The following is a 23562-nucleotide window of genomic DNA, read 5'->3' as shown; positions in this document are numbered from 1 at the left end:
TTGTTTTCTTGCCGTGTTCTCACACCAGCCTGCTCTTCCTTACTGTACTCTTCTGGCTGCACGGAGGGGGGGAGTGAGAGCATTCCTCCACGTCCCTTGGAAGACGGGCTCCAGCTCAGATGCAGCAGTCCGTGGCCTGCCAAACCCGGGGGTGAGGGAGCCACTCCGATCAAGCTCAACTCCTTCCTTCCGATGTTTCTTCGGCAGTGACCCCCAGCAGCCCAAAAAGAGCCATGGAAAAAAATTTCGAAACATCTTTTCATGTGTGTGTGTGTGTGTGTGTGTGGTGTTAGGACTGTGGGGTGGGAGTCCTTGGTCCCTGACCCCTAGGGCTGATTCTAGGGGCTAATGTTGGCTTCAGGCCTACGCTAAGAACGAGAGCATTAACCGATACATCCTTCACAAATGTGGATAAGCTTGACAGAGGCAGAGGAAGGCAGCATCCCACTCCCCAAGCCCTTTAGCCCGACTCCATCAGAAGGGGCCAAGGGACCAGGTCTTGGCAAAACTTTGTCTGTACAACAGTTGGGCTGGGGCCTGGAAGTAGTAGAGGGTGAAGTAGATTTGGCTTCCAGCTACTTCCCTGAAAGCTACTCCATCCCTGCCATCAAGCACACCTGATGCCCTCATTCAGAAAGGAGAGTGTTAGCCTACGTTTGATCTCCATGTTGCCAGGTGGCCTAGACCAGGCCCTGCCTCTCTCTGGGCTGTACGGTCTTGTGTGTAACAGGGGAGTGTGGACCGGATTCCAAACCTGCCTTCAGCTCAGATAGGCCTATAATCCTCTTCATCTTTGGCCAGAGGGGAGAAGGGAGGGGGCTAAGGAAGGTCTAGCCTACCACAATACCCCCCTGTTCTCCAGTTCACAGTGTGGAGTCCATGGCTCTGGTTCTTCAGTGCCTCCTGAGTCTCTGGGGTACCCCTGTTAACCTTTTCTGGTGTCAAACCCCCAAGATCTGACACAGCTAAGGTGTTGGGAAAGGGAGGAGTGGCCTGAGAGGCCAAGGGGGCAAGACAGGCTTGGGGTGGTCCTGTCTCTCGCTGGAGAGGGAGCATGGTCAGAAGCAAGGGCCCCCTCAGGAGCAGCAACAGGGCTATGGTTTGGGGATCGAGTGAGGCCCTGCACAGAGGAGCTCGGCTCTGACTGTCGGGCCACCCCTGGGGAGAGGGGAGGGGTCAGCTCTGTAGGGGCTGGACAGGGACTTCCGGTCTGTGAGCTCACACTGGGGAGGTGGCGGTGGACTCGCTGCACAGGCTCTCCACGATGTCAGCTCTCTGGATGCGGCGCAGGGCGGCCAAAAGGGCATCGAGCGTTGCGCTGTCCTGGGCAGCCCAGCTGGCCAGCAGGGCTCGGACTGGGCAGGCCTCGTGGGTGAAGGAGTCTATATGCTCAGGCTGGTAGCCCAGCTCGCCTGCCAGATGTCGCCAGGTATCCCCCGCGGAGCCATTGAGCAGCTTCTCCACCTCCTCGCGCTTGGTCAGGGGCAGGCTGCTGTACAGGTTGCCCTCACCCTTGAGGGCTGCGGAGAGCAAGAGGGTGTCAGTCCCTAACCCGGAACTCACTTTCCTAACGCACCTAGAGGCCCAAGGCACACTCCTCCAAGATCTAGAGTTAGAGGCAGAGGGATGACCAAAGTGGGGTCCTAGAAGGGGCCTGGGCGGGAGGGACCTGGGTCCTGCTGACTCACTGTCCCTTCCTCACCCTCAGCTCGGGCATCATCCTTTCCGCTAGCGTCCCCTCCCCCCAACAGTCATCAAGGCCGAGGGGAGGTAACAGGGCACTTGAGCTCCAGACAACTGCAGCAAGTGTCCTAAAGCCTGGCTGTGGGCCGCTAATGAGGGTACACACTTAACCACTTGTTCCCTCGAAGTCCAGGGCAGGGGGCTAATTGCAGCTACTTTGGGCAGTAATCAACCCCCAGGGGGGGCAATTAGCCTGATGAGTCTGATGCTCCAACTTGTAAAAGCCTGCATTTCCCAAGTCATCCCAGGGGGAAAGGGCCCCTTTCCCATGTCCCCTGCCCCCCCCCCCCGCCTGCCCCCAGCTCAGCCTCTCCTACCCTGAGACCCAGCCAGGCCCTCCTGTAGCCTGATCGGAAGCCCAGTCTTTCACCTTTCCACTCACCCTGGCCCGAGGCCGTCTGTGTGTGGGTCTGCTGGTCATGCAGGCTCTGGCTGTCCACGGAGATGCCGCTGTCGCTATGCAGTTTCTCTCCCTCCGGCGGGGGTGTCTGGTTCACTGGCCGGCTGTTGGCTCCTTGTTTGTTTTGCTTGCAGCTGTTCCACCTGGAAGCCAGGGACAGCCCAGGGTCATGGGGTGAGGATGGTATCAGGGCAGCCAACGTCATTGGGTTGATGGTTGAGGCCAGGGGCATGGCAAGTGCCCTCCAGAGTGTCTAAGGGCCTTATTTATTTCCTTATATGATGCTCTTACCAGAAAGGCTGGGAAGAGATAGGGTGCTCATTTCTGTGCACTCAAATATGCATGCACACACACATACAGAGAGAGAGAGAGAGAGAGAGAGAGAGAGAGAGAGAGAGAGAGAGGAAATTTCTTGGCAATTATAAGCAACAACAACAGCAGCAAAAACCCCCAAAACAAACCAAATGTCCATCAAGAGAGGACTGTAACCGAATTACGGTTCAGGCATGTTGTTGAAGGAGAGGCTGTAAATGATCCGATAGATCATCTGTGCTCTGAGGATAGCTCTCCTGGGGGGGGGGGCGGGGATTAAGAGGAAAGCGCACAGTACATTGTTGAAGGTGAATGGCGTGTTCCCACTGAGTCACTGGAAAAGCTCTTCGTGTCTACATGTAATTATAAAAAATTCATGAGTGTGAGTGTTTATATAAAGAAAAGTGCTCTATAAACAGCTGGGAAAGTGTTATCCCAAAGAGATTTCCCACAAGACGGGCAGGATTTGAGGAGCTAAAACAAGGCTTTCGCCTTTTGCTTCAGAAGATGCTCAGACGTCCTGGGATTGGGGCAATTGCTCACTGGCAGTAAGCTTGCCTGGCGTGTTCAAAGATCTGGCATGTTCAGCACCACAAAACGAATTCGGTCTTGTTTGCATTTGCTTTTTAAAAAGCATGTGTCACTTTGATGATTTAAAAACAAAATACAAAAAAAGAAAAAGAACGCATTCAAAGTTGAAAATGCCTTCTGTGAGTTCTTCTCTGCCTTGCATTCCTTGATGTGGGTACCACAGGAGCCCAAGGGTAGCATGGGAGTTTGAGGGTGACATGAAAGCAAGGGTGACTTGGGAAAAGAAGAGACACACGTATGCCCAGGGAACTATGGGGTGAGTAGGGTTGAGGGGTGGCAGGATTTCAGGAATGAGGAGCAGCCTGGGAGGAAGGAAGGCCAGGACAGGAAAGGAAATCCTTCCCTCTCTCTCTCTCTCTCTCTCACACACACACACACACAGCAACCTGCTACACCCAAGAGTCGGGCCTGAGATAATGAGTGAAGATGAGTTTAGGATTGAATTAAAACGGTATGTGTGTTTTCAGGTCAAGGTCGGAGCAAATGTCTCCTCCAACCTCAGGGTGTCCCCTCTTACCTCTTGAAAGCAATGTAGGCCACCAGGCCCACAACCACAGCAGCCAGGATGGAGCAGTAGACAGGAATGAGGTTGTCAGTGGTGCCTCGGGTCAGTACGGGCTGGGAGCTGCCCATCACAGTGGTCACCATATCTGCCACCGTGCTGGCTACGAGGTCTTGCTCTGGAGGCTCCTCAGGCTCCTGGGTACTGGGGGCTGTGCTCTCGGAGCCCTCCGGGGGTGTAGACCTTGTGATCCATCGGCCAGGGATCTCTGGAGGGGACGGGGCCACAGGAGTTAGGACCTACTCAGGCCTTCCTGCTAGCTCTGACTCTCCAGTGCTTCATCAAGAGCGGCTCCAGGCACACAGGGCCAGGCTGTTGGGCATGGGGGATTGGGAGCTGGGACTGTGCATATTAGTCAGGTTAGTGAAGAAGAGTGAGGGCTGCATGACAGGGGACTTATGTCAGTATGGGACCTCGATTTCCCCATCCAGAGGATGGGCTCTCTGAAAAGAAATGGTCTCTAAGCAACTTTTTGGCTTGGGCTGTTGAACCCAAGGATTCTAGCCAGGCGTGAGGCAAACACCCCAAGAAGAAGCCTGAACTGTAGAGATGCTGCAGCGATACCTTAACTGCTTAGAGGAATGTAATTTCCCTGGCCTAGTGACCATGCCCTCAGGAAGGATGGGGCACTTAGGTCTGCCCAGAGACGCTGTCCTGTCTCAGATGCCCCAGGCTCTAGGCTGGCATGGCACTGGGAGTGGAACGCTAACAGCCGGTTCTTGTACAAAGGCCAGAATGTTTCTCGTGCTGCCTGATGCCCTCCCCCCCTCCAAAACAGCCTAGCCCTGGCACCTAGTGAAAGCTCGGTCAGACAGCTGGCACCCTTGTTAGCAGGAAGCAGACGGCTGGCGGAGGGAGGGTCTACGAAGTAAGTATGCCTACTGCCTCAGAAGGAGCAGTTCTGTGCTTGGCCACCCATCTGGGAGGGCCCATGCCATTCGGGCAACGCCAGCCTTCCTGGCAGAGGCTCCAGCCCCTCCTGGCGCTAGTGGGTGGGATTTTCCATTCTGCCACCCAGCCAGAGGCAGTGCTAGAGGTTGTGGGCTCTGGATGATGGCCTGGGGGGGTACTTGTCTGGGCAAAGCAACCTGTCCCATCCATTCTCACTTCCCACGCTTGAGGCAGGGAGGGAAAGCAGACAGGGCATGCTACTGAGGTTAAGGGGAGGACATCTTGCTATCCAGCTCTGCCCTGCCCAGTCTCCGTTGTGCCCACCCAAGCTGGAGCTGAAGCTGCCCACTGGCCCTCTGGGCCTCCCCAACTCGAGACAGAGATGCTTCAAAGGCCCTATTTTCCGCACCTTCTGAGGGGTAAGGCCCCCAGATGTGGGTCTGGAATCCATCTGGCTGGCAGTGGGGAGAAGGTTGCCATCTGCTGCCCAGTCTCACCCCTCCCCCATCCCAGTACTGGGCAGGGAAGTGGAAGAGGCAGTCCTGCCTGGGTTTTGGACCCTAGAGGACCTTCTTCTAACGGGAAAGGTTGAAGGTGCAGCCTTAGTCCTGGGGCTACAGACATATAAGTCAGTTTAGATTGACAGCCCTGGCCCCGAGGCTGATGTGGGTGGGTAAGGGCTGCAGAAATGAAGGAGCCTCAGAGAAGGGCCGAAGACAGTGTCGAGTGTCCGGGGCGCCTTCCCTCAGCCCCTCCAGCCCTCTCTGATGGGGGTGGAGACGAGATCCAGATGTGGCCCTGTCCCCCAGCATTCCAACCCGCTAAGCCCTTGGCAGGTCCTGACAGCCATTTCCGGAATGGGAGCTATCAGGAGGAAGAGGGAGCAGGTGACCCCCTCCGAAACTTCAATACGGCAAGGAGGCCGGGCGCCTGCCCCAAGGCTGGGTGAGTCACCATGTTGACACCTGAAATGTATATGCAGGCAAGTATGCTACATTGGACAAGAGTGGGGCTGCCAACCCAAGAATCAAATTCCACTTCCTGAAAGGGATGCTTGGCCTCGGGGCCAGCCAACAGTTAACCCTTCTGAGGTTGGAGCCGAAAGAAGAACAATATAGGGATAAATGTCTTTTGCCAGGATGGCTGGGAAAATAGGTTGGCATTGGGAGAAATAATTCCCTAAACCACAGGGTCTGCCCTTTCACCTACCTGGTCCCCCCTTTGCTCTAATCACACCCCTGACTTGTTCCCCCTGGCTGATCTAGAACCGTGCCGCGCACTCGCCTGCTGCCTGGCTGCTGAAGCTCTCCCCCTGCTCAGCCTAGCTTCCGAGGCCATTTGCCTGTCTTGGTCCATGAAACTCTCCACCCTGGGGCCTATGCCCCCAACCCTCCCCACATGTTCAGCAGAGAACATCGCAAACATACTCAGGGCCTCAGTGCAGCTTGCCAGCCTTCTCTCCTCTGCTGCTAGAGCAAGCACAAGTCTGGGTAAGGGAGAGGCCCTAGCTGGTTGTCTATTCAACGCGAGGCTGACAGAAGGCAGAATCTCTGAAGCTGGGGCTGCCTTCTCCCTCCAGGGACCAGTGTCAAAGGCAGTCCCTCTCCCGGGAAGACTAGAGAATTCCTGAAAGTGGCACCAAGTGTGAGGGTGAAGAAAAATCGGGTCCATGGGCTCGGACAGAATGGAGAAGCAACACCAATTTCCCCATCCCCTCCAAGATGAACACTACGAAACAGAGATCATGGTGGCTGGGGCCTGGCTCCCAGGTGCCTCCTCCTGTCCCAGAATCCTCCTGTCCCTTTCAGGTGAGCTATCCGGGTAAGGCAGGCCCACAGCCTTATCTTGCCTACAGCCCTTAGGAGAAAAGAGGCCTCGGAGCAGACCCTGCTCTATCCTGCCCCCTCCCCCAGCCCAGGCCTATCATGCCTCTTGTTCTGAAGAACCTCCTCCTTCATCCCCTGGCCATTTTCTGGAGCCAACTCCATCTCATTCAACTGTCACAAGTGTCCACCTCACCCCCAGACGCCACAGGGGGGGGGAACGTGTCACCTACTCCAACAACCCTATGGAGGCCCTGTGGCCTTGAAACACTTAGATCCAGAGACAGGAGTGATCCCCCTGCCGGCGCTCTGGGCTAATTTGATTTGGGTTGCTGCCGCCACCATCACCACCTGCATCTGGCCTCCTGGCTGAAGGGTTCTCACTCGTGTGAGTCCCCAGCTCCACTCCAGTTTGGAAAACCTGCCTCAGGAGGGAAGGATGCCTGCTTCAGGCTCTGGCATCTATGGCTCCTTCCGGGTGCTGTTATCCACCCCTATAATCACTGGGAAAGGAGTGGGGAAGACTTCTTCCAGTGAACGGCAAGCCCGACCCACCTTCCCAGTGTCGGTCCAAAGAAGGAACCAGTGGGAAAGGTTTGGCGGTCGAGGCAGAATCTGAACTCACCACCTCAGTGCCTTTAGCTACATCAAGAAGGCTGCTTGCGGGATGAGGCTAGCCTGGGCCTTTACGACCCCTAGAGGGCGCCCTTCCTTGCGACTCCGGCGCTGCACCCCAACGCGGCCCCGCCCCCTGCCCGGAAGCACGCTCACCCTCGCATTCGGCGTCAGCCCAGGGCGTGCATTCGCGTAGCTGGCGCTCGGTGTCTTCGCACACCGTGCAGGGCAGGCACGGGTCCACGTGGTTGGCTTCGTCTGAGTAGGTGCCCTCTGGGCACTCCTCACACACTGTGTTCTGTTTGTCCTGGCAGGAGAACACGAGTCCCGAGCCCACCTCGCACACGCTACACGCCTCGCAGCGGCCAGTCTCCTCGTCCTGGTAGTAGCCGTAGGCGCAGCGGCACACGGCGTCATCCGCCTCCACGCAGGGAGCCGACATGCTCTGCAGGCCCAGGCACTCCGTGCACGGCTTGCACGGCTCCGTGGCGCTCACCACGTCGGAGAACGTCACACCTGAGGACAAGGCACGGACAGGCTAGCATCAGCCTCAGGACTTCGTCACTTGCACGGTGTTCGGTCGCTTGAAGTCTCTCCGTCCCCATCCCCAGCTAAGGCTATTGCTCAGCATCCGCTTCACCTTCTCTCGCTCTCTTTTCTGGAGTCCCTCACTGTGAAAGCTCCATCAGCAACTGACTGGGAGGGAGACCCATTCTCAGGCCCCACAAGAGCTGCCCCTGAGGCCCTGCGAGGTCCCAGCTGTTCAGGTAGATACTACTAGGCAAACATCAGAGGGTTCCCAGATCTATGCCCTAGTTCCCAGCATGGCTAAAGAAAAATGTAAGCCTGAAGGTGGTGGTGTGTGCCTTTAATCCCAGCACTTAACAGGAGGCACAGGCACTGGAATCTCTGTGAGTTCGAGGTCAGCCTGGTCTACAGAGCGAGTTCCAGGGCAGCCAGGGCTACAAAGGAGAAATCCTGTCTCAAAAAATTGGAAAGAAGGGAGGGAGGGAGGGAGGGAGGGAGGGAGGGAGGGAGGGAGGGAGGGAGGGAGGGAGGGAGGGAAGGAAGGAAGGACTAATGTGAATGGTTCCCACAATGGCCAGAGGTGGGCTGTGCACCCAAGAGCCTCTGCCTGAGCTGTCCTTCCAGCCCTGTCCCATGGGGTGGGGGAGGGTGGCTCTCATGTAGGGTTGAAATGGGAGTGACAGCAACATTTCCAACCACTGACCCTTTACCATAGGGCCTGGCCAAGGGCATGTGTGGCTCATAAGAGCAGGGCCATGCTCCAAGCAAGACAGTTCCGGTACAGCAAGAAAGACAGAAGCTAGAATGCAAGAAGAACTTGTACAGTCCCCTGGCCCTCTCAGAAGAAAAGGGGCAGTTTCCAAGCTGATCATCTAAAGGCATCAGGGATCGTATTCTGGGAAGTACGGGTCCACCATGAGGCGAAGAACAATGACCAGAAAGAAGTGCAAAGGGTAGGAGTGGGGACCGGAGAGACAAAACAGAAGGGGAAGGAAGCCTGGGTAACATTTCCATTTCTAGTTGGCTCCTACGGAGGTGCCCTGTCTCCTTTTCCTAGGGATCAGGCAGACCCTGCTTCAGAACTCACTTCCATAACTTATTAGCTCTCTGATTTAATGTCTCACATCCCTTTCTCTGTGAAATAGGAAATAATAGCCAGGTATGGTGTTGCACAGGAGGATGGTGAATTCAAGGCCAGCCTGCTTCACACGGTGATTCTGAGGCTAGCCTGGGCTACACTGAGAGAGAACCTGTCTCAAAACTAAACAAACAGCAGAGCGGTCGTGGCACACACCTTTAGTTGCTGCGCTCTGCCCAGCAGGCAGAGGCAGGCAGAGAAACCCTATCTCAACAAACAAACAAACACCAGAACAAATAAACCACCACCACCAACAAAACCCTAACTAAATAAGTAATATCACCCCTCCCAGGGTTGTGATGGAGAATAACTGATGGGACCCATAGCTGAACAGTAACACAGTGATCTTTGGTGGTTGACATACAGACAGCAGAGGGCGCTTGGCAGGACATCTGATCTCTCCATTTGAGAGGGTGCTACGTGGGGGTGGGGTGGGGACTAGTCACGCTGGACGGAAAGAGCAAGCCCACTCCTGGGGCAAAAAAAAAAAAAAAAAACAGAAATTAGCCGGAAGGCTTCTGGGAGTAGGTTTTGGATGGTGTGAAAACTGTGGTCTTTTTTGGCAGAGCATAAAGGCAGCAGCTTAATGGGCTTCCTAGTGGAAATGGTTTTTTTTTTGTTTTTTTGAGGGTGGAGGGAAAGTCCGCTGGGGTCTCCAGCCCATAAAGTAGGCTTGTAAAAGCAGCCTGTTAACACAGCTGGAGGGGAGTGTGGCAGGGGGAGTGGGGGAGGGGTGCCCAGGGGAAGGAGTAGGGAATTGGAGAGGGTGCTTGAGCGCCCTCTGAGATGCCCTTGGTTCCTGTTGCGTTTCCTCTTTTCTTTCCTAATTCCCAACATGGCCTTCCTCCGAGCTCCTGACCCACCAGCTGCTGAAGAAGGGTGCCTAGGAGAGAGACACGGGGGCGTGGCCTAGGACATCAATGCCCTGGCAATAGGAGGCAGCCTTTGGTGGCTGATGTGACTGAGCTTACTGGGCTTTGGGATAGAGACTCTGTGAAGCCAAGGCAGGTCAGGTGCCATCTTCCAAGGGGGCAGAGCCTTCCCATCCGGCCCCGGTGCCCCATTGCTGGGGACAGGGGTACAGAAGTCACAAGCACAGAGAAAAACTTGTGTTTGAGGACACTAAGGAGTGGGGATGTCTGAAAGTTGGACAGGCTTGGGAGGGGGCATACAGAGAGAGGTAAGAGCAGGTTGGCTGGTAGGCTAAGAGTTCCCGGCTCTGTATTCTGATACCCAACAGCCCTCCTAGTGGGAACTGAATGTCTGGCAGATGCAGGATCTTACTGTCAGCAGACAGGGGAGACATCTCTGCTTTGGGACCCGAGGCAGCAGCAGAGCCCCCAGGTATCTAGCAGACCCTGGTCCCAGAAGGCACAGGTGAGGATGAGAACAGAGGTGTCATCCTTCTGTTCCCCTTCCCCACCACTCCTGATGGGCCTTCTTATTTCTGAAGGAAATGCCAGCTAGCTCCCCTCTCCTGTTCCCACCCCATGTCATCCCATAGTAAGGACATCCTCGTGTTCCAGCCCCTGTCCCTCCTGGCATCAGAAAGCTACAGTACAGTGGCCTGGAGGAGGGGCAGCCACACCTTCCCAGGATCCCCCAAGGTCAGTTTCCAGGGCAGCCAGGATTTGATCCTCCTCCCCTTCCCCCCAAAGCCACAGAGGGGAGGTTGCAACCATTGATCTTGCAGCAGCAGAAGGTATTTTTAGCCGGCCTGAGCATCAGCTTCTTCTCCCTGCCTGGCTACACGCTCCTATCAGCAGCTTCTCTGCTTGGGGCTGGGAAGGAGGACCCCCTCCCCTCTGGGGATCCCCCACCAGGTCCCCCTCCTCCTCCTGTACACTCCCTCATCTACTCAGCATCCCTCTCTCCCTCTTACATTATCTCCCACTCACTTCTGGTGAGCATACAGAGGTTGGCTGGGGGACCTTTCAGGAGGCGGAAGAACACTTACAAGTTCCGCTCTGTGCACGCCACAACTTTCCCCCATGCATCACCCCACACTCACTGTCCAGGCAGGGTTCACACACGGTCTGGTTGGCTCCGCAAGGCTGGGCCACACCTTCACCCAAATTGCAGGCTTTGCAGCACTCTCCACTGTGGGTGTACAGTCCCGTGGAGCATGTCTCCCTGGCACCTCCAAAGGACACCTAGGTGGAAGGAGATCAGAGGGTCAGCCTGGCAGGAGGAAAGGGGGTGTCTTCCACGGGATCAAACGCCTCCCTCTTAATACCTTCTATTGGAACCACCTGGGCTGGGATGAGCTCACCCGGGAGGCATTAGGAGGATCAAAGCTGGCAGGAAGGAAGGCTGTGGGGGGTGTGGAGGGGGACAGCTCGCCCTTGACTGCTGCTGGGGTGTGAGGTCACAGCCTCGGTGGCTAACCTTCTGCAGAGTTCACCTTGGGGTTACAGCCCTCACGGAGTCCTGAGGATATACCACAGGGGAGGGCAGCCTGAGGCCGACATCCAGAACGGCTGGACAGGTTGCAGCCTGCACAGGGCTCCTCGCCAAGGAGGCCAGTGGAGCTGAAATCTGGCCCAAACTCCGCTCGCTAAGCCTCACACCTGCAGGGCTGCAATTACCCAGCGGCAGGGCCTTTTTAACAAAGGGAAGCAGGGCCCTTCTCCACATCTCATTCCACATATTAAGTATCCAAAGGGGGTTGTCTATGTCCAAGAGCAGAAGGCAGAGGCCTGGCTCTTGGGTTCAAATCTTGACTCTTCTGAAGATTTCTGGCCTGCCCTGGTTTGCCTTTGGAGTTTTCACCTCTCTGCAGATGGATGTGATGACAACGTGGTGCCAGGGTAAAGGAAAGGCTGGTGGTTAGGTCCGGAGCCAAGGCAGAGAGAAAGAGGATGCCTGTATTCAGTGGCTCCTCTCACCATCCGGCAACTGTCCTTCCAGAGTTGACTTCCGGTCAGTAGCCTGCCTGCATCCCCTCCCCTCCCCTCCCATGTGGCCCCTGGGAACAGAGCTGAAACAGGGGGAAAGGGGAATCAGATTCCTGCCACTAAAGCATCTTTGCTCGTGGATGGATCGACTTAGCACCAGAGTCCCCGGAGGGAGGGGCTGCGGGAGGCTCGCTTTGTTGCTGTTCCTTAAAGAACAATCTCAATGTCTAATAAAACTCCAAAGCCTTCTCTGCAGGCTCCAGACCTTATTCGAGCACACAACCATTTGATGCTGAGCAATTTGGGGCTCTTGTCGTGAGGCCAGAGGGCTTTACAAGGTTGTTTGGGCATTCCTCTACTGCTTCCATGCTGGACAGATCTTTGCCAAGACACACACACACACACACACACACACACAGACACACACTGTGGTCTCACCAGAGCTTGATGAAACACAGAGGCAGAGGGAAAACACTGGTTGATGTTCTAGGGGCAGTGTGGTCTCCATAAGCCCAGCAGGGAGAGAGGAAGCCCAGAAAGCTACCACTATCTCCTCCAGGTGCCAGCAGCGGGCATGAGTGCTGGCTGGCAACATCTGCAGACCAGGAGCCCCGAGGCACCCGAGGCAGGCTTCTCCCAGGAGCAGAGATTTCAGAAGGGACTGTTCTGATTTCCTTTCATCACTCGGGGCTCTGCTTAACTATCACCTCCTCGAGGAAGTGGTCGTATCATCCCCACCCCTCCTGGATTAGACCGGTGGAGCTATGGACAGAGGTTGTCCTGGTATCTTCGGCCCTATCTGGCACAGAGTAGGGAGCCAATGTACATTTGTATGTAACTTAAGAACAGGAAACTACCATGTGTCTTCAGTTACCCAGAAACCTGGAACACTGACTTTGGATGGCTTATGGGACCTCAGGGGCAAAACTGGACAGTTGGCATCCAGTGCATTTCTCCTTTACCTGGGTGCAGCACCCTCCTCTGCCTCTGAAGTTTCTCCATCACTGGCGCATTGGGCTGTTAGCACCAGTGATTACTCAGGACTGCAATGCAATAGCGCTCTCATGTTCTTGACCCCAGCTGAACACACTTTTTTTTTTTTTTGGTCATTTTATCAGCTTTTTGATAGTCTTCTCAGCTTTTTGATAGTCTTCCTGTCAGGGTATCAGTTGTCACTTCTTGCTCCTATCATAATATGACCGGAAGAGTCCTTCTCCCAGAACCATAATGTGTCAGTTCTAATGGAATCTTTAAAAATGGTGGCACTGGACCGGGTAAAAAGCTGGCTGGGAGCCAGGTGCACACATGCCTGCGATCCCAGTATAAGGGGGGGCCAAGAGAGGAGGACCTCAGTTCAAGGTTAGCCAGGACTACACAAAGAGAAATTGGGATGAGGGAGAAAGAGGAAGGAAGGAAGGAAGGAAGGAAGGAAGGAAGGAAGGAAGGAAGGAAGGAAGGGGAGAAAGAAAGAAAACAGGGGACATGACTGAGTTAGGAGCTGACATGGAGGGCCAGTACCCTGAGTCAAACATTTGAGCATTAGACTTCCTCCGTTGACCCAAGTTCCGCATCACTCAGGGCCAGAGTGGCAGACAGGTTTTTAATTTCTCTGTGCCTCTGTCTCCTACCAGTGGGTAGTCACTCAGGGCAGCAGCTGCCTGGAACCGCTGTATTGAATGAGTGGGTGAGTGTGGGGTACTTTAGAATTCTTCTTTCCTCTCCCCCAGTGTGTGTTCCCTTTGTGGACCTGGGGTGCGCACCACAGCTCCAGGTAACCATGGTCAGCAGAGAGTTGGAGAGTGTGTTACAGGGAGCTAGGGGCTGTATGATCCTTGTGGGACATATAGTAGTTCTGGGCAAGCCCCTCTGCCAAGAACCTGCTCTCCCCGGTCGTCCCCAGTCCTCCCCAGTCCTCCCCAGTCCTCCCAGGATTTACACACAGAGTTGAGGCCACATAGTCAGCACTCACATCTGCACTTGGTTTGTGTCCCCTCTGCCATAAAATCCTAGAATGGCTGCAAAGCAGTCTGTGACTTTGAGCATTTTGTTCTTCCTAAATCTCAGTTTCCGCTCTCTAAAACACTGGGCAGGACTCCTGCACTGGGTTGCTGTGAGAACTGAATGAAATAATGTATGCAGATCTGTCTGGCGTAGAGTAGGGGTTCAATCGATGGTAGTGAAGAAGTAGCATGACTTCGGGGGTGTGAGCTGCTGATCCCAGGGAAGACAGAGGAGAAAGAGAGCCACCAGCCAAGCAGGAAAGTGTGACTAGAGTCCAGGCTAATTGCTCCAAAATCCGGTCCAAATTGACCAATTTGTCAAAATGACAGACCCATTTGCCTGATAGTTATATCTATTACATTTATTCATTTCGAAGTTGAGAGCATGACTTCTCCATTTTTCAAAATGTTTACAATCTATTTTCGTCGTCGTGGGGCTGGCTTCCAGTGCTCAGATGAATCAATTTTTTCTTTTTAATTGGACAAAACAGAAAACACGCCAGTGTTTGCAACCATATGGACCCTTCCACGAGCTCAATCCTGACCATTCACAACAGCTTCCGAGAAGACTCCTTAGAGAATAGAGCCTGGTCGCAGCCCTATGGGGTAGGGGGACGTTCCAATATCTGGAGAGCCTTCGATAGATTCAAACCCAGGGAAAGACACTGACTCACGGTCCCACTCCTCATTCCTTTGGCCAGCCACTGAGTCATGAGTAGGAGACTGGTGTTAATTCCTTAGCAGGCTGCCCTGTAGAGACTTGAAGAAAAGCAGGGGCGCGGCTCGGTTCAGAAGCGCAGGGCGGGGTCTAACCTTCCCAGCCAGTGGCCGTTCAGGACCACACACCCCTTTCATGGTCTGTAAGTGGAAGGGGAGCTAGCTGAAAAGGAACCGTGCGCGAGGAGGAAGGGCTAAAGCATCGGCTCCCGTCTTCCAACAGGCCGGTTCGGCTTCCTCACTGGGGGAGCCCGGGGTCCCGCCTAAGTTTCCCGGGGGTCAGCCTCTTCACCTGTAAAATGAGAATAACTAAATCCTAAATAAAATAATCCCACCTGGCTGGGACCCAAGGAGTATACCACGTTAAAGCACCTGAGACAGTGCAGGTCACACACCAGGCGCTTCCCAAATCTGACTCCAGCTGATCCACTAGTGAGGAAGCCAGGTGCTGGAGCCAGACTGGGCTGGCCAGGTAGGGCGGAGGCTCTCCCCTGCCGGAACCGCCTCACCGCCCACCCTCCACGCCAGCCCCGACGCTCACGCGTCCCATTTGCTGCCTGCGCTACCGCATCCCTATTAGGCGCATTAGGCAGCCCGGCGGCTCCGGTTACAGACGTCTGAATGACAAAGTGCCTCCATTACCGGCGCGGTCCGCCAGCAGACTGGCCGGGTTGTGCTCTGGTTTCAGCACCCTCACGGCGGCGCAGGAAGAGGCTCCGACCGCCGCGGCGGAACCCGGGAGCGGCTCACACCGAACGGCCTGGGGGGGGGGGCGGTGGTGGAAGGCAGAGGCTGCAGGGGATCGGGTCCGAAGGTTCTGGGCCCCAACCAACTTGCTGAGGTCTCAGCGCCCTTGCGTGCCTTTTATGAACTCAGGGACATCCTCCTGCCCGGGTCCGGAGGCCACACCCTCACCCCTCCGGGATCGGAAGCGCACAGCCCCCACAGTTCCTCTTCGCCATGCCCACCCTTAAGCGGAACCAAGAAGCATCCCTAACCGGAGGCGTTGGCCCGCAAACACCCTCGCCGTCACTCCCAAGTCCCCAGGGAGGCTTCGGGGACTGACAGCTCCCGGGAACCAGGTTTGAGCTTCGGGGATGAGCCCGGAGCGCGAAGCCCTCCACCCGCACCTCCTGCCTATCTCTCGGGACCGTGTTCCCCACATCCCCTACGGGGAAACAAAGTTGACCAGCTCCCCCCACCCCCCACCCCAGCTGCAGCCTTGAGCAGAGAGAGCAGGGAGCCATCCCAGCCAGCCACAGGGCTCTGGCCCCACGTGCTTGCTCGTCCGACCTGTATAAACTCAGAAACCTCCTTATCGGTAAGATGGAGGTTTGGGGGGCACAGCTCTCGGATGAAGGGAAATAAATAAATAAATAAAGGTAGAGGAAAGAGCGAGGACGCCACTTTCATCGCCAGCCTCCCTCGAGATCTGGCCAGAAATAACCCAGAGCACTCGGGTTCTTAGAAGGAGGATCTGATGACCTTAGCCGGAGCCGACGGCATCCCAGCGGCCCCCGGCTCATCTGAGAAAGCTCCGTGGACTTTTCCCCGAGAGCCCGGCCAGGTGTGGGCAGGGCGGCTGATCCCATTTAAGTTCTGGCCCGGAAGGAGCGCGGAGGGCGCGGGGCCCGGGGCGCAGCTTAACTTGGAAAGGGCGCAGCGCGCAGCCCCGGGCGCGCACGCCGCTCCCGACAGCCATCCCGCGCCGCGCAGTGCCCCCTGCGGGCCGCCTGGGGTTGGCGCATCTCCCGAGCTGCGCGCTCCCAGAACGGTCCGTCACCGCCTGGAGCGTCCCGGCGCTCTGCATCCCGAGACCCCGAGACAGGGGGATGCCAGCTCGGCCTCTCCAGGTCCGCGGCGTAGCTCCACACCGTGCGAGAGGCTTGGCGAGGGACCGCCCCCGGAGCGGGCCTGCCCCGGTGAGGTGGGTGCTCCCTTCTCAGCTTGGGATGCCCGGACGCCAATTCCCGGCCTGGGCGAGGCCCCGGGAAAGAGCGCTGGAACCCACGCGGGCAATGTCTGTGGTCCGACCGCCCTCGCCCCGCCGTCCCCGAGTGGACAGGCGCGGCCCCGAGCACTTTAGCATCCTCTTTCCATCTCTCCGCGTCTTCTGTGGCTGTCTCTTCTCTGCCACCCTCAAAGCCCACTCCTAGCCCCGTCCGTCCGCCTCTCTGCCACTCCCGAATCGCTCCTTTCGACGCCCCTCCCCCCTATTGTCTGGCCGGTCCCCATTGTCCACGCCGGGTCCCCTCTGCCTCCAGCCCCTCCAGCCACCTCCCCCATTGTTCCGGCTCGAGCCCCTCACCTCTCTAGCGCTGCTCTCATCCCCACCCCCTTCCCCCGCCCGGATTCTGTCCTACAACTCCCCGGGGACTGAGATGCTGAAGGGAAAAAGTCCTCCTCCGGGATCCCAGGACCCACACGCCGCCGTCCAAAGAACCCAGACAGTCGTGATTCCCAGACCTCCTCCTCCTCCGGGGAGACCCCTCCCGGTCCCCTACACCGCGGGTACCCAAGGACCAGCAGCAACCGCGGCACCACAGTCCGGTCCGCGGCTCTCTGCTGGGACTGGCTGGGTCGCCTCTGCGCTCTCCAAGCGCAGGGAGCTGGGCGCTTCCCGGGGGGTCACGGCCCCGCGGCTCCTCCGCCAGCCGGCCCAGCCTCTGGGGTCCTGACGTCCCATTCTGCTTCCTGGGTGGCGGCACCCGGCTCCCCTCGGGGGGGGAGGTCGGCTCTTGGGAAAAGGTTAACAAGCGTCCCCCCGGCTCCCACTTACCCCCATCAGCAGCAGCAGCAGCAGCGGCGGCGGCGGCAGACGCAGCTGGTCCATGGCGCCGCGGGTAGCACCTGCCTCGGTCGGCCGCCTCCGGCGACGGCGCTCGGCTTCCAGCTTGGTCCGCCGTGCGGGGCGATGGGGCTGCGCCGCGCTCCCGCTGCCCGCTGCCCGCCGGAGCTGGCGGAGAGGCTCCCGTGGCTCGCTCTGGCGGCGTGCGGGGCGGGAGCGGCAGGGTGAAGGCAGCGCGCCGGCCCCGCCTCCTCCCCGCCCGGCCCGCCCAGCTCCCCCCCCCACCCCCTACCCCTCCGGAACCGCGCCCGCCCGGCCGCCTCGGGGTGGGGAGTCCGGAGCAGCCGAGGGAGACGCGTGGGGGAGCCGCGCCCGCGGGCCCCTCGGCGGGCTGTCCCGCGGAGAGGTAGCCGGGGTGCGCCGCCGAGCGAGCATCGGTCCCGAATGCTGCGGATCCGGCGGGGGGCCGTTGCCCTCCCGCTGATAAGGCCTGCCTCGGGGTGCCCTGTCTTAAGCATCCTCCTCGGCCTCTGGGTGGGTTTCTAGTTCCCTGCCCGACCCTTGTTCCGAGAATGAGGGCGCTGAGATAGACACCCTCTCCCGTCCTGTCCCCCCTGCTGCTTCGGAGAGGTGTTTCTTGGGGACATTCAAGGTGGAATCTATCCTAATATCATAATTTGGGATATCTCTCTCTCTCTCTCTCTCTCTCTCTCTCTCTCTCACACACACACACACACACACGGGATAAAACCCAGGACCTCACACTTGCCAAGCAAACATCATGTCTCCAGCCTTTCATGAGCTCGAAGGAGTCGCGGGGGGCGGGGAGGGGGGCATAAAACCCAGGAACACACACACTCTAAAGCACACCTGTATGTACGTGCGCTCACGGCCTGATGTTTGCCCATACCCTCCTCAGGCATTCAAACAAACCCACTTACCCCACAAGGGTCCCTAATGCAGACCAGACATACATCCACAAACACATGATGATGCACACACACACACACACACACACACACCCCTACACATTCACGTGTGTAGTCCGGTGCGCAGGTGTACTTACCCAAGCCCTCGAGTGCTCACAAACTCATTGAACCACTCGCCAACGTGATTAAATGAGCTTCTCTGCTTCCTTCAGGCAGGGACAGTAGTGTCTTCTCTGCAGGCCTGGTACATCAGGTGTTCCCTAATGCTCTGTTGAGAGGATTCAGGGGGAAACTGTTGAACAGACTCAACTTTCACAGACTCCTCCATGTCCTGTGTTCGCCTTCTGAGGACCACGCTTGCCGTGTTCTAGAAACTTGGCGTATCAAAACACCTGTGCACCAGGGAATGTGCGGCCAGTCTTTCAGGAGAAACACCACCCCACCCCTTTTTTTGGTTCCCAGGCAGCCAAGGCTTTGATGTACAGCAGTGTGGGGACAAAGCTGCAAAGACTATGCCAGCACCAGATGTTAGCTATGTCTGGGCTCTGTTTCCTCTTCCAAAATGTGGTCCCAAATAATAGAAACGAGGGACAGACCATGAGCACTTACAAAGAAGGCCTGCTCCTGGGTAGACGCTCTCCTAGTCCACTTAAACTTAATTCATCCATTCACTGCAGAGAAAAGAAACAAAACAAAGCAAAAACACTATCCAGCAAAGTCCAGCAGCCAGTCCCCGGAAAGAATGGGTACTCAGCACTGTGGCTTTGAGAATTCATGTGCTTGAGCCACCATGACTGGACGGGAGAGTCTAGCAAGCAGGAACTCAGAAGTCCCCAGGATTCCTTCCCCCTGGACGGAGATCACTTCTAAGATGTCCCCTCCCCCAAAGCTCTTACAGCTCTGCCTCGCTCTCCCTGAATTCATGGGAGGCAGGAAGGAGAAGCATTAGTACTTCCAGAAGCGTCGAGCTGCTTGCTACCAGGCTATTGACGGTGTGGCATTAATTTAAATACTCCCGTTATTAATTTATGATCCCAGTTACTATTATTGCCAAGGTTATCCATCTCAACACGATTTAATATGACCCACACCACCATGGCTGGGCCTTGGGTTATTAATAATTTCCACGGCCTTGATCATTTAAGCCTTACTCCAACAATTACAAACAGCAATTGTTACTATTATTAGCAGTATTTCTATGATTAAGCTGAAGCACAGGCCTGAGATGTATTGCTGAGTGCTGGAAGGAAGAGTGGCTGCGAAGGGTGCAGAAGAAGGAGGACCTGAGCGAGAAGGCCTGCCCCCCTGCCCCATGGCCTCCTCCTGTGTTCCCTTAGGAAGGCTACGCCATTTCCCCCCACCTTCGCTTTCCCGTCTGTAAGAAGAAAGATGGAAAGGATCAGATAGAGCAGTGCAGCGTTCATCCCAGGAGGGGCTCAGCCCTCTCTTCTTCGCTCAGCGTGCACTAACGGAGCCCCTGCTATGGACCACACACACTTCTGGGTACCGGGGACAAAAGCAACTCTGTGGAGCTGATAGTCTAGATGAGTAGTTCTCAACCTGTGGGTCGTGACCCTTTGGGGAATGTGAACAACCCTTTCACGGAGGTCAACTAAGCTTATCAGAAACTAAGATCATCAGATTATGATTCATAACAGTAAAAAAAATTACAGTTGTGAAGTAGCAATAAAAATAATTTTATGGTGGGGGTCACCATAACATGAGAAACTGTGTTCAAGGGTCACAGTGTTAGGAAAGTTGAGAATCGCCGGTCTAGACGGAGTGTTAGTTATTTGATATGGGGGTTCTCTTATAATGTGACACTTTAGCTTGACCACACTATAGGAAGCGCAGCTGTGATCGGGATATTCCTTTGTTGAGATACCCCTATCACCATGACCACAACCACCTACCCTCAAACCAGGACACACCACTATGACCCCCATAGTCCCCGCCATCTTCATCACCACCGCAATTCACACCATAACAGCTACCTCAGCGAATCCTGGCACTGCCATGACCTCCTCAACCTGCATCCCCCCAAAATCATCATCGTGACCCTGGCCATGGGATAATTAACTCCCATTGCCAGCTTGACTACATTTAGAATCACACAACTCTGGGCATTTCTGTGAGGGTTTTCCCAGAAGGTTTTTAACTGAGGGAGGAAGGAAGCCGCCATGAACTCCGTGGCATCTCATGTTCTGGGGTCCCATACGAAATCCAAAGGAAAGCTTACGAAGCACCTGCATTTCTCTCTCTCTCTCTCTCTCTCTCTCTCTCTCTCTCTCTCTCTCTCTCTCCTTCCGGGCTGCTGATGCAACGTGACCAGGCCCCTGCTTCCATGCTGAGGCGGTTTGAATGAGATGTCGAGTCCTGGGCATTTTAAGACTTGGACCTCAGTTGTTGGCTGTTAGGGAAGGGTTAAGAGGTGTGGCCTTGATGGAGGAGGTGGGCAGTCTAAGGCCTTGAAAAGCCTCCCACCATCCCCTCTCTGCTTTCTGCTTGTGGATCCGAGATGTGAGTTCTCCCCTACTGTTCCAGCACCTTGCCATGCCTGCCTGCCTGTTGCCATGCTTCCCGTGGAGATGGCGTTGGGCTCCTATCCCCCTGGAACTGTAAGCCCCAAATAAACCCTTCTCCTTGTATAAGTTGCCTTGGCCATGGTGTCCATCCACAGCAATAGAAAAGTAACTAGGACACGTGCCTTCCTGATTGAATGGACCTTTGAGTGAGGCCAATAAGCCTCCCTTCTCAGCTTATTTTTATCAGGTCACAGCAATTAGAAAAGTACCGGATAAACCACCATCCAGCACAGACAATTTTACCAAGTCCAGTACTGCATGACTGTCCCCACCCACACTCACCGTGAGCCTGGCCATCACCTTAACGGATGATGACCATCATACAAACCCTAATGCCGTCGAGACCACTGTCATCACAACCACCTCTACTTACCCCTGAAAGCCGCTGCCTGCCAGAACCAAACTCCTCTGACACTGTGAGTCCTGGATCCAAACCAAGAAGTTCAACTGTACGTGGTCCTATCCCAGACTCCACAAGACACACTTTCTTCTCAACCCTGTTTTCTCTAACCACTGAGAGGTGGGGCGTGAGGAGGAGACTGAAGAGATGACCAGCTTGGCAGCACCAAGGAGACAATAGTTTTCCTGAAAGGTCTTCTAGGACTGTCTTCTGTGATAAAGCTGAACGTAGAGAAGATCTCTCTCTCTCTCTCTCTCTCTCTCACACACACACACACACACACACACACACACACTTAGGCTTCCTGAATTCCAAAGCAAAAAGCTCACATTAATGAGCACAGCTCAGCACAGAGCCAGGAGGGGTTGGAAAGACGCATTACTCAGCAGTCCATAGAGGAGAGACAAGCCCTCCCCTGTTCACCTCACCACCTCACCGTCACCATCCAAGAAGATGTCCCAGAATGTCCCCTTCTTCTCTTCCCGTTCCATCCGTCCACTCACCTGAACCTCCAAGGGCCTTCATACAGCTGCAAGTGTAAAGGACTCAGCACCTACAAGGCTCACAGCTCCCTGTACCCATATTCCTGACTATAACAGTGAACCAGCCTGAAACTATAAACCCCTTTCTCGCAGACAGTGAGAATGCCCACTCCCAGAGCCTTTGTATAGGCCAGGAGAGGCTAGCTCCTACACTCCCAGAGCCCCACACCTTCACACTCTCCCCATTAACACCCTAACCCCAGGTTACTCTCCCTCTCCCCTCCCAGCTCCTCAGTCTTTGCCCTCCAGACAGCTGCTAGTTAGCTGTGGAAGAAGGACCTCCACCTCAGAGGGGCTCAGTCCCGTCTCCAGGTCCCTGGCTGTTCCCTGTTGGTGTACATGGCACAGTACAGGCTTTGAGGCTACGTGAGCTGGGCAGAGAGGAACACCACGCTAGAGAAGAAAGGCGAACTCTGCTGACCCCTTTCTTGCCCCAAGAGAATTACTTCTGATTCTCCAGTCCCATGTCCAACCAGAGATGGGGTGCCAGGGGGTGGACCAGAGGAGAGGAAAGCAGAGGCGCTAGGTCTTTCCAGCTGTGTTCCACCGGCCCTGGGCAGGCAGCCAGGCAAGGTAAGTGAAACTCACCACTGTGGCCCCCACCCCCTTAGGAGCTGGCTTGGTGGCTTCGAAGCGTAATATCCTGATCGCCTCCAAACGGACACCTCTGAGACATGAAAATGGAGCCTATTCAATGAAGGGTCAGGAGAGCCCAGAAATTGGTTTAGGATTATTGAGCTTTCATTCTGGAGCTGAATCAGTGGTAAGGGAAGTGGGAAGAATTAGCAATTTGGGAGCCCAGTTAGATTAACTCCGGCATCAAAATGGGCCGTGCCCTCCGTCCTCCACTGCCTGCTCAAGTACGGAGGCTCCTGCTGTCTCCCCTTCCTGCGTCTGCTCCGTAGATGCCCCATACAACCCACATTGACCAGCCTTTCCTGCCCATGAGCCTGACACAGGGGCCCATAACAGGTTGGCAGCGCTGGGCAAAGGCTTCTGGGTTGAGGTCTTCTCCTGAGAAGGTTTAGGCCATCCCCATATGTCTGACAGGACCCACAAGACTTGACCACAAGACTCAGACACAGCAAACAGGGACACGTTTTCCTCAGATATTGTGACTTGGTGAAAAGTTCTATCATAGGGTGAATGATGCATGCCTCGGTGTACGGCAAAGGCCCGTGGGACAGACGCCGAGGCTCAGGGACTCAGAGCGGCCATCTCCTCCATGACCAGGCAGTGGCCCAGCCTCTCTCCTCTCCCCCACCAGGAGGTTCCCCTCAACTTTCCTTTTAGTTCCCAGGGGCCTCGGAGTTGCCCCACGATTAAAAACTGGGTTTTCATAGTAGCTGTTTATTTTCACATGTGTCTTTAAAAATATTTTTATATGTGTGACTGTTTGTCTACATATACAGATGTGTAGCATATGCGTGTCCAATGAGGTCAGAAGAGGGTGTTGGAGTGAAGGACTGTGGTGAGCTGCTGTGTAGGTGCTAGAAACAGAACCTGAGTCCTCTGTAAAGCCAGCAAGAGCCCTTAACCACTGGGGCCATCTCTCTAGCCCTTGGCTTGTTTTCTGGTAGGGTTTCATGAATCCCAGGCTGGTCCTGAACTTGACCTGTGACTGGGGATGACCTTCAACTTTTCTTCTAAGACTATAGGCCCACAGCAGCATGTCCAGCTTATGGGCTGCTGGAGGGTTGAACCCAAGGCTTTGGGTATGCTGGGTAAATTCTTTACCACCTGAACTGCATCCGCAGCCCAGACTCGGTCCTTTGTTTTGTTGGCTTATTTGAAACGGGGCTAAACTCAGTGGGTAGCCAGATGACTCCGAGAGGCCCTTCCCGGCTTCACCTCCCACAAGCTGGGATTACAGGTGTGTACTAGGAGGTCCAGCTGGATCTAGTCCTCTCTTCCCAGCCTACGTTCAAGGACTAAGGACATGCAAGCTGTTTAAAAGGAAAATGAAGTTAAGCTATTCCATGGCTAGAATGTCATGTGAAGTCATATGCAGGGGAAAAGAAAGAAAGGAAGAAAGAAAGAAAAGAAAGAAAGAAAGAGAACCGTCAGAGGCCCCAAGTGCCAGTCTGTTACTTGATGTGTG

The 23562-nt window shown here is 55.6% G+C and overlaps 1 protein-coding gene across 1 annotated transcript; it reads right to left on the bottom strand.

The window, feature by feature from the left end:
- Positions 1 to 239: 239 nt before the first annotated feature.
- Positions 240 to 17217, bottom strand: Ngfr (nerve growth factor receptor). The gene is made up of 6 exons (XM_021641640.2): positions 16997 to 17217; positions 10615 to 10756; positions 7094 to 7453; positions 3564 to 3816; positions 2126 to 2286; positions 240 to 1520 (listed from the first exon to the last, which is right to left on the bottom strand). Exons 1-6 carry the CDS (start codon positions 17048 to 17050, stop codon positions 1219 to 1221), a joined length of 1272 nt encoding a protein of 423 aa, XP_021497315.1. The 5' UTR covers positions 17051 to 17217; the 3' UTR covers positions 240 to 1218.
- Positions 17218 to 23562: the final 6345 nt, after the last annotated feature.

This window comes from Meriones unguiculatus, chromosome 7 (assembly GCF_030254825.1).
Source record: "Meriones unguiculatus strain TT.TT164.6M chromosome 7, Bangor_MerUng_6.1, whole genome shotgun sequence".
Taxonomy (NCBI): Eukaryota; Metazoa; Chordata; class Mammalia; order Rodentia; family Muridae; genus Meriones; species Meriones unguiculatus.
Note: the sequence above shows the minus strand (reverse complement) of the source record. Positions and strands in the feature narration are given on the sequence as shown.

What these genes read in the sequence shown, in the direction of transcription:
- Ngfr (XM_021641640.2), bottom strand. Translation starts at nt 17,050, where the DNA reads ATGGACCAGCTGCGTCTGCCGCCGCCGCCGCTGCTGCTGCTGCTGCTG. An exon ending in GCCTACATTGCTTTCAAGAG is followed by an intron (nt 2,287 to 3,563) that starts GTAAGAGGGGAC and finishes CCTGGCTTCCAG; the next exon opens with GTGGAACAGCTGCAAGCAAA. An exon ending in ACAGACGGCCTCGGGCCAGG is followed by an intron (nt 1,521 to 2,125) that starts GTGAGTGGAAAG and finishes TGCTCTCCGCAG; the next exon opens with CCCTCAAGGGTGAGGGCAAC.